The sequence below is a fragment of the Triticum aestivum genome, chromosome 5D, assembly GCF_018294505.1.
Source record: "Triticum aestivum cultivar Chinese Spring chromosome 5D, IWGSC CS RefSeq v2.1, whole genome shotgun sequence".
NCBI classification, from domain to species: domain Eukaryota; kingdom Viridiplantae; phylum Streptophyta; class Magnoliopsida; order Poales; family Poaceae; genus Triticum; species Triticum aestivum.
Genome location: NC_057808.1, coordinates 373,445,683 through 373,455,990, shown reverse-complemented (window position 1 = coordinate 373,455,990; position 10,308 = coordinate 373,445,683). Strand labels below are relative to the sequence as shown.

General features: G+C 48.6%; 1 protein-coding gene across 3 annotated transcripts; it reads left to right on the top strand.

Annotated features, from left to right (window-relative positions):
• The first annotated feature begins 574 nt into the window (after positions 1–574).
• Positions 575–3,437, top strand: LOC123121872 (uncharacterized). Of its 3 annotated transcripts, none has more exons than XM_044541963.1 (5): positions 575–967; positions 1,116–1,152; positions 1,269–1,390; positions 1,487–1,550; positions 3,271–3,437. In XM_044541963.1, the coding sequence occupies exons 1-4, from the start codon at positions 722–724 to the stop codon at positions 1,547–1,549; spliced, it is 468 nt and encodes a 155-aa protein (XP_044397898.1). In that variant the 5' UTR covers positions 575–721; the 3' UTR covers position 1,550; positions 3,271–3,437. The 3 variants fall into 3 exon arrangements, with proteins under 3 accessions (XP_044397898.1, XP_044397897.1, XP_044397896.1); XM_044541962.1 differs by lacking the exon at positions 3,271–3,437 and adding an exon at positions 1,869–2,079; XM_044541961.1 differs by lacking the exon at positions 3,271–3,437 and adding an exon at positions 2,575–2,908 and having other exon boundaries at positions 577–967.
• The last annotated feature ends 6,871 nt before the right edge of the window (positions 3,438–10,308 follow it).

The window sequence follows — 10,308 nt, the reverse complement described above, 5'->3', positions numbered from 1 at the left end:
CCTTCCAAGAGGCCAGGGCAGAGCCGAGGTCCGCCCGGCCGGCCACACCCCAGCCGGGGGAGCGCCGGCGGCGGCGGCCAGCCCCAGCCCCAAAGGCCAAGCCTTTCCCCGCGGTCACCGGCGAGGCACGCGGCAACCAGCGGGGGGGGGGGCGAGCACACGCCCGGGCAGCCGAACTCCCACCCCCGGGAGTAAGACCGCCGGCGGAGCGGGGCGGCGTAGGGCGAGCCGGGGCGGGCGGGGGGACGCGGCCGCGGCACTCCACCGGCCGGCCCGCGGCCCGGTCGGCGTCCTCCGCCCAGTCCGCCCAAACCACCCGTCCGGGGGGTCCAGGGGACGGGAGGGGAGGGGCCAGCGGGGAGGATGGAGCGGCGGGGGTGGCGGAGGCCACGGCGGAGGGAGACACCTGCGGCGAAGGAGGCTCGGCGGGCGAGACGACCAGCGGGACGGCGGAGGCGCCGGAGTCGCCAGAGCCCGAGCCTTCCATCCTCAGTTTTGTCAATAGCTGTACATAGTCAGGGGCTGTCAAACGGGTTTGCAGAATGTGGCCTAGCCTTGGCCCAAGCGACGGTACAGGTTTCACTGGCCAAATGCGGGAACTCAAACGTCAACCAAATAGGCCAGTGGATTTTGTTGGGAAGACTCCTGCCTGCCTCCCACTCGAAAAGAAAGATAAGGAGGCCCCACCCGGCAGCGTCTGCTCTCAGCATCCGCAACGGCCATGGCCTTCGTCGCCATCCACGCCCGCCTCGCCGTCCTCCCCCCTCGCCTCAGCGCCGCCGCGTCGTCTCTCCGCTCCGCTCCTCCCCGCACCCGTCTCCCGCCGCTCAGCACGTCAACCGGACACATCTTCCGCAGCCTGCGGTGCCGGCGCCGGCCGTGTCGCGCTCGCGCCGCCTCCATCACCGCATCGCTCGACCTCACCGAGGACAACGTCCGGCAGGCCATCGTCGACGCAAAAGCCGAGGCAAGCCGAACCTCCTCCCTCCTCAAATTCCTCGTCCACACCGCAGTGCCCATCTGTTTTGCACAGCCGTCCACGGCTCACGGTGATAGCCTACGTCCAAATGAACTGACGAACGCCATTGCTGTTCATCTCCTGCACCGCGTTTCAGCTGGCCCAGCTGTTCGACACGTCGGTCGGCATAACAGGTGAAACATCGAAGCCAATTCCTTTCACGAACTGCAGTGCAGTACGCCAGTACCAGTCCAGTCGCCCTGCTGAAGTTTGCATTTTTCTTCCTCGTCGTGAACGGTGATGGTGGCAGGGCAAGTTGATCTGGCGGAGCTGGACGGGCCGTTCGTGAAGCTCCGGCTGAAGGGCAAGTTCTGGCACACCCGCGCCACCGTCGTCGCGCGGATTGGCAACTACCTCAAGAACCGTATCCCGGTGAGCTCTTTTTCTTTCCGGCATGCTATTCTTCCTCCTGGAGCGAGCGAGGGGAGATTCTGTCACGAATATGACGAGCTTTTTCGGCTTGGCCAGGAAATCTTGGAGGTGGAGATCGAAGATGAGGAGCAGCTTGACGACAGCCCCGCGGCTTACTGAGGTATCTATCCCCCAAATGTTCACTGTTCACCAACTATTTTGGTGTTGCATTGTACTGAAACCATCCAACTTAAACTTAGGTTCTAGATTAAACACTTTAGGGTCTTTTTTTAGTACTAGCAGTAGCATGTTTGGTAGTGCTAGTTAGCAATTCAGCTATAGCACTCCCAGTATTAGTGTATTGGCCTGAATAGCTGAAGTGAACTTCTTTGCTATCATGGTATGGGGCTTCAGGGATTTGCATTTGCGTACATGGATTATTTGCACCAGCTACATTATCTGGTTGCAGAGAATCTGATATTTCAATCTCTCTGTTCAGGGTAAAGAACTTGCAAGCTGTGTTGCCGAGGGTGCCTATTTTTTCAGTACCGGGTTTGGTAGGCGTAGGATCATCTTTTTTGTGAGCGGAAAGGATGTGGCAATGATGTTGTATACTTATGCGTTAATTAACTAACTCCTCCCAATGATGTTTAAGTTGGTGTGCTCATCATACTGCATTTGGAATGCCACTGCATCAGTATGTTACTCTAGTCATGTGTTCATTATGTCTTGTGATGTGATCGTGGACGGCCCTCGGGTAGAACTGAAAGCCCACAATAACTCACAGAATTGGTTCACGTAATCCTACATAAGCCATTTCTAATTCAATTGTCATTTCTACCTATAGACGGATGCGGCGTTATGTTATTCTGATACGTTGTTCTCGTGCTTCTCACGCCCACGTATCGTATTTTTCATGTTTGAATAGAATTTTGGTGCTGTAAGTTTTTCTCTTACAGTCATGTGCATCCTTGTGATGAAATGCGGAAGTCGGTACAAGTCTGAATCTTGATCTGAGCTATTTTCTAGACCATTTTCAAATGAGCTATTTTTGAGACCATTTTCTGTTCGATTGTCGGATGTTTTGGTAGCCGCGAACTATGTCATGCAGGAGGCATTCAGCGGCTTGCATTCGCGTAGTTGGATTGATTTGCACCAGCTAAATTCTGATTTCAGAGACCTGATATTTCAATGTACTTCTTCAGGGTAAAGAACATGTGAGCTATTGCTGACGGCGCCTATTTTTTCAGTACCGGGCTTGGTAGGATCATCTTTTTGTAAGTGGGAAGGATGCATACACGATTTTTTTGAGAAAAGGTCGATAACCCCGGCCTCTGCATCATTGTGATGCACACAACAAAGATACATCAATGATGTTATTAGCTTCATTAACCCTCCATGAGCCATCTGTAATTCGATTGTAATTTCTACGTACAGACGGATGGGGCATTATGTTATTCTGCTATGCTGTTCTTGTGCTTCTCACGCGCTCGGATCGTATTTTTCATGTTTGAATAGGATTTTGGTGCTGTAAGCTGATCTCTTATAGTCATGTGCATCCTTGTGATGAAATGCCGAAGTCGGTACAAGTCTGAATCTTGATCTCCTGCATCGGGGTTGGGGGGACTTGAAATGAGCTACTCCCTCTGTTCATTTTTATAAGTCGTTTCAGAAAACTAAAATTGAGCTATTTTGCATGTTGTCTGAAATGTATATAGCGCCTTATAAAAGTGAACAGAGGGAGTACTTTTGAGACCATTTTCTGTTCGATTGTCGGATGTTTTGGCAGCCGCGAACTATGTCATGCACGAGGCTTCAACAGCTTGCGTTCGCGTACATGGATTGATTTGCACCAGCTACATCTGATTACAGAGACCTGATATTTCAATGTACTTCTTCAGGGTAAAGAACACGCGAGCTATTGCTGACGGCGCCTATTTTTATAGTGACGGGTTTGGCAGGATCATAATTCTGTAAGTGGGAACGATGCATCAATGATTTTTCTGAAAAAAGAAGGATAACCCCGGCCTCTGCATCATTGTGATGCACACAGCCAATTATGGATACATCAACGATGTTTATCAGTTCCATTATTTATTGGAATGAAATTGGGAGCGAGGCTCTTAATAAACTCAGAAAACATATGGCAATGATGTGCTCCTGCGCTGATTGTACATTTATTTATGGCAATGATGCTTAAGTTGGTGCGGCCATCATACTGCATTTGGAACACCACCCCTGCATCAATATGCCCCTGTAGTCAATCTGTTCATTATATCCTCTTCTGTACACTGCACGGGGGGGAACTTTGAACCAGCTGCTACTTCCGAGACCGCGCTCCTGTTGAACCGTCAGCTGCTCGTGCAGCGGCAGAAGCTTTTCGACGAAACAGGACAGCATTCCAGTTCCTATCCGAGTGTAACAAGGCACCATTCTAGCTGTTGCTATCAGTGGAAAAGTAGCGGCCCCGAACTGAACCTGGACGGTTGGGCTCCCGTCGGAGAAGCTGGGAGCCGTTGCTATCGGATTCAGAGAGACGAAAGTTCAGAGAACAGCATGCGCGCACTCCAGCGTTTTGCGTGGCATGCCCTGTGTCCACGCACAAAGGGAAAGGCAGATCTCAGTCTCGGGCCAAGTAAGCTGAACATCAAGAAGATGTGGGCGAGAGAGAGAAAATGGGTGCTGAAACACAATTCTCACGTGGCCTGGCCCCAGACCCCGAGGACCGCTCTGTGGCCGGACAACATGTGCCAAACCTGTGAACTCGAGTACTATGGGTCAGTGTTCCATCCAGGCTCACCTCACTTCACGCACCATGTCTCTGACAGGCAAAACATGCAGATGCCTGAACCCAGACGAAGTGCTCAACAGCTCAGGCGGGGCCCCTTCCCTTGCGGATTCCGCTGCCATGATGATCGCTCCTGTCTTGGGGCGGGATCAGACGGTCAGGCTCAGTCTCAGACCAGACCAGAGTATCAGATCAGATTGTCCGTTGTGCATTGCGCTGCGCCTGAACCTTTTCCTGTCAGTACGTGGTACCAGTGGTACCGGTGCGACGGTGCAGGTGCATGCACGCATCGCTTTTGCCCAGTGTTGCCGTGCGGTCCCGTCGATCCGCCAGTCCAGTAGCATGGCATGGCATGCACCCTGACCCGCCACAGACACCGGCTCCACCCCACAACGCTAAACTCCAGGGATGCGCAGCGCTAATCAATCATCAAAGGAAGAAACTTTTGTCTACTTATATGCCGTGGTTGATGAGATGATGAGCCGTACCCTTGTTTAATCTTTATATTAGTCTCATTCTTTTGCAAGCCAGACAGCATCATTTAGCTGAATAAGCCCCGTATTTGTTTGCATAATGGAGATGAGGAGTGCGCTGCACTGCAGTCTGCAGGGTCCTCCTGCTGGGTTGCTTCTCCCTCTGGTTCTTCTCTTGTGAGCAGCAATATATATAGTAATGCGGTCTGGCTGCTTAGGCTAATCCCCTGTTTGTCGGCCAGATTAGCGAGAACCCGGTTCCATGTCAGGCCAAAAGGAGGAGAGGAATACTCGGCGTCGGGGCGGAGAAAGACGCGGCTTTCCATGGGCTCAGAAGTGTAGCTACTACGCAAGTAATCGAAGAATCTCAGATCATTACGAAGAATGCAAGAGGGTCTGTGCGTGTGCTGGTTTATTTATTTATTTACTTTTGTACTCCCTTCGTTTTTAAATATTTGTCTTTCTAGAGATTTTAACAAGTGACTACATACGGAACAACACTCTAAAATATGTCTATTTACATTCGTATGTGAGAGTCCATTTGAAATCTCTAAAAAACAAATATTTAGGAACGGAGGGAGTAGTTTATTAAGAAGAGTGCAGGAGGGGGGTGGGGTCTGCCTGTCCGTGACTCTGCGTGTGTATGCGTCTAGGTTTTATTTACTTTTTCCGCGGTGCAAAGTCTTGCCGCGTCATGTGATCCCACGTGAGGCGATCCTCGAGCAACCCTACCTATGCCTACGTGCATGAAATCCGCGTCGCCTGTTTAGTATCGTTGACCTGCCTTCTCCTCGTCTGCTCTCGGTATATTTTATAACTGGAGCACCGGCATCACGTTTGCATGTCATGTGCGTATATCATCATCTTCGCATTCTGTAAGCAGATAATCTCTTCCCTGTACAATACTCCTACTATCAGTTTATATATAAGCTAACTTTGATGATCTGCTTATATATACCCTTAAAAAAACTTTGAGTCTCTGCTTTCCCTGAAAAAGAAAAAGAACTTCGGTGCTCTGCTTGTTGTAATTTGTATGTATCCATCCTGATCGAGCTTAGCCACTGCCGTTGCTTGCACCACGTGTGTGAGCTCTAATTGGACCGGCCTAAAACCACCTCACCATCATCCAAGTACTAACCCAAACAAACCCGGCGCCGTGCCATCATGTCAGGGAACACACACAGGATGATCGTGTGGAGTTGCACAAGGCAAATTCGTATCATCTCTTCTCGCTCGCAAAAAGCGCCGCGATGTCGATCGTCACTATGCGTGTATGTGACCAAGTGGCAGATCGCAAGCACACGTACGTGGACCGGAGAAGTTTCCTTGTGGTACGGCTCATCTCTTCCTTTCCTAGGATGCATCAATCGGCAGCTCCGAGGAGGAGGATTAGATCGACGTGGATTACAAGGCCGACGCTTTTCGTTTTTTTTTTTGAGGATCTACGCTTTTCGGTTTTAATTTGTTGGTTATGTGCCCGCGCACGCCGCTCGTGCCTGGTGATTTGATTTGGGCGGGCGGGCGATCTTCGTTGCGTGGTGCACAGGGAAAGGTGATCCACGCTCTCGATCATGACATGCATGCATGCTGCTAGGGAGGGAGAAGAGAACAGAACACAGCCTTTACTCTCGGTCCCGGGTGCCCTCGATGCACGTCGCTGTACAGGCTAAAACGACGGTGGTGCATGCCGCGTGGGCGACCGATGGGTTCCCCGTCCGTCTCCCAAGTTTTTTTTTAAATCATCTCATGAGTTTTTTTAACATATTACAGACGCAAGCGCTCATATACACGTGCATACACGCAAACGCACACCCTACCCTTATGAGCACCTCCGAAAGACTGAACCGGCATATCATCTTGAAATTTATGAAGTCACCGTAGGCATCTCGTCATCGACAGGAACGTCTCCTCCCACTGAATGCGCATCGCCAGAAATCCTGAAATAAATCCAAGAATAAATGCGAGCACCAGGACTTGAACCCTGATGGGCTGAGGATACCACAGTCCCAATAACCATCCAACCACAAGTTAGTTCCCAGAATCATCTCGCGAGTTTGGTTTGGTGATGGTGGCCGGATTGGTACGTGAGCTCAAGCCATGGTTCACAGAATGCTTGCAAGGACTGTGATGCATGCGGAAACTTGCGGGGGCACACGCCCTATCGCTTAATTACCCCGCGATCCACAAAAATAGTTGGATCCTAGACGAGGACATCATAACTTTTAAGTTTTAACCTTTAAAACTGATGACTTTGCATCTGAAATGTATGGTTTTCTCCGGCGCACGTACCAAGTTTCTGAATTGAAACTTTTAAATGGTGTTTTTGTCGATCACAAGTACTAAAATTGTGTTTTTTTCAGTCGCTCGTACTAAGATTTCAAAAGTGTATATTTGTTTTCAAAAACTCGTCAGAACGTATTAAAAATGGATCTTATTTGAGAGCCCTCGCCACGAGAAGCGTGAATATTAAAACACAACTTAATTTAGACTTTTCATTCAAAAGATATGAAAGATTAAAAATTGAAAACCAAAAGAAAAATCACGCGGAAGGGGCTCGGTGGCCTCGTACCTGCATGCGACAAATTCTCTCTCCGTGATGCATGTATTAAATGTCTACCTGGTTGAAGAACAAGTTAAAGAATTGTTATGGGTTTTAGTTTAGTGGAGTGAGTTGTTTTGCTTTCGTGTTTGGTTGGAGTTAAGGGCATCTACTGGCCATCCAACCATGCATGCATACATTTTAAACTGGATTTCAATAAAGGAGACAAATTGCACGTAAACCAGATGATATTTTCATCAAAATCGGAGAACATTCATCACATTTTCAACATATTCGAAATCTACGGCGGCGGTCGTCCTTCATGTCCTTGTTGTTCCCCTGAGCTGAGACTAGACCCTTGAAGTGAAGAGTTGGACATCAGACACAACCGAAATATGTTTCACTACATACCTGTGAACTAACTCATAAGGTATTGTTCAAGATATAAATCATGAACATGTTGAAAATAATAAAGGCAGGGGCACCTCTTTTAGGCACCTCGACATGGGGAGCGTTGGCCATGGGCGTTCCCACCCCGCGAGAGGCCACGAGCATGCTAGGAGGGACCGCCAAGGTAGAGAGCTGATTACCCTCAAGTGTAGGAGCACTTGCGAATTATGGATAAGTACCGAGTGTCGAATCCTGAGGAGCAGGTAGGTAGGCTATGCCCTCATCTTCAGGTCCAACACTTGGATTGGAGACTTTGTCATTGACATTCACACATTTCGTAGGGCGGCGTCGGCCAACGTTCTTTCTTTGTGTTGGTTGCATAATGTGTAGTTTCATCATGAAGCTAAAGAAGTGTTTTATTTGGAGACAACGGCTATAGACTGCTGTTGATCTTCTTTGCTTGTTTTTTTTTCATCCTCTGTGTTGTGTGTGTGCGTCTCGGTGTGCATTTGTCATCAAGTTATTCCTTATGCCGGGTCCATTTATTTGTCTCTTCTTGATGCTTTTATAGAATTTTCCATTTCTATAAAAAGAACACTTTTGTCTAAACTGCCATTCTCCTGCCATTAGTTGCTAAACAATATAGGATCTGGAAACAGTGCAACTCCTATAGGAAATTCTGCACACTATTTCTATTCCAAATCCAGTGAGTACTTTTACCATTTTTGTATGTTTGTCCTTGACACATTTTTTTCTTCTGATTTACATTCCCTGCCAGAAAAAAAAAATATAAGACTAAATTACAAGCAAACTTGATCTTTCAAGGCCAGAAAGAAAAATCATATAAAATTCTAGCTACTAAATCATGATTCCATACTTTAGCATTCTTTTCCTCCCCAAAATATGACACTGGAACTCTCCTGCTGGGAAAAAGGCTGCCCATTCACCAACCATGCACTCATGCCAAGAGGCATATTTTCCGTGCCAAGAGAAAGGCATGGGCCCAAAGATGGCCTTTCCTGACCTAACTTGCTGAAACTTGTCGCAGAATAAGGAAAAATTCCTTCTGCAATTGGACAAAAACACATTTGAGAACGACCCCCACGCTCACCAACAGTGCTATAACTCCATCTGGCCACACCCGAATAATTCCATTAATATGGCTGCAAGCTTTCTATTAGAAGAACAACGACATGTAGTTGTCTGCACACACTTTTGGTGCAGATCATGAAATTTCACTCGGGCAATGTCGACAGGGCACATTGTTTCCAGTCAAGATTTGTTACCTTTATCTTAACAAGTTTGCTCAATTGATATATGCACATAAACAATAGGGACTGCGCATGCATTATTTGACAGCCTTTTTTACTGGTGTCCAAGTTAGCCGTTCATTTGTTTTCTGTTACTAAGCTGTCAAGAGCGATCCTTCCAAAGTGTTAGTAGCACTAGTTATAATTTTGTTTCTCTACCACATAAATCTTTGATGGTGCTTTACATTTTAGCCGTGTGATCAAATATTATAATCCCTGATTCTGCTTTGCTAATTCTTTTATATGAAAGGCATTTCGCATGGCTTTATAGAATAAAGTCCCAAACAGCCACAAGTTTAAGAAACATCTGCTCAAGGCTATTAGAACAAAATAGCCAAAAAATGCATAGCCCTACATCATGATCCCAAGCTTAGTAGGACTAAGGGCATCTCCAACACCGACTATCAAACTGCCCACAACCGTCTGTACCGCGCGGTTCGGAAGTGTTTTGCCATTCAACGCGGGTCTGTATCGGCTCGGACATGATTTTTCCCTCGCCCGCACCGCTTCCACGCTTGTGTCTGACAACCGTGGCCCACCCAAAACCTCTCCCTCGCCCGCGTGCGTTCCCGCTCGAAGCGGTCAGTGCCTCAGTAGAGCACCAGTGCCACATTCATGCCGGCTCAGAGTGACACGACCTCTCACAATGCTCTGACATTGAATGCGGCTGCCCTGTGTCGAAACGACAGCTTGTCCGTCCACCTACCTACATGAAACACGTGTGCGGTTGCCGAGGAACGGCGAGCCGGCGCCACCCGTTCGTCTGCCACCCACCATTAAGCACCTCGCCAGTTGCCCAGCCATCCGCCCGCTATATAAACCGCAGACCCGACCATAGTCTCATCCAACATTTTCCACTCCCTTCCTCCTCTATGCACTACGCCCACCATGGCCTCCTTGAGAGCAGGAAGACGGAAGTGTAGGATCGAAAGTATGTCTAGAGGGGGGGGGGTGATTAGACTACTTGACCAAATACGAATCTAGCCTTTCCCCAATTTTAAGTCTTGGCAGATTTTAGCAACTTAGCACAAGTCAAGTAATCAATCTACACATGCAATTCTAAGAGTATAGCAGCGGAATGTAAATCATTGCATATGAAGGTAAAGAGGAAGAGTTTGGAGGGAGCAAACGCAATGTAGACACAGAGATTTTTGGCGTGGTTCTGATAGGTGGTGCTATCGTACATCCACGTTGATGGAGACTTCAACCCACGAAGTGTAACGGTTGCGCAAGTCCACGGAGGGCTCCACCCACAAAGAAGCAGCCTTGTCTATCCCACCATGGCCATCGCCCACGAAGGACTTGCCTCACTTGGGTAGATCTTCATGAAGTAGGCGATCTCCTTGCCCTTACAAACTCCTTGGTTCAACTCCACAATCTTGACGAAGGCTCCCAAGTAACACCTAACCAATCTAGGAGACACCACGCTCCAAAAGGTA

What these genes read in the sequence shown, in the direction of transcription:
- LOC123121872 (XM_044541963.1), top strand. Translation starts at nt 722, where the DNA reads ATGGCCTTCGTCGCCATCCACGCCCGCCTCGCCGTCCTCCCCCCTCGC. An exon ending in TCGTCGACGCAAAAGCCGAG is followed by an intron (nt 968 to 1,115) that starts GCAAGCCGAACC and finishes ACCGCGTTTCAG; the next exon opens with CTGGCCCAGCTGTTCGACAC. An exon ending in CACGTCGGTCGGCATAACAG is followed by an intron (nt 1,153 to 1,268) that starts GTGAAACATCGA and finishes TGATGGTGGCAG; the next exon opens with GGCAAGTTGATCTGGCGGAG.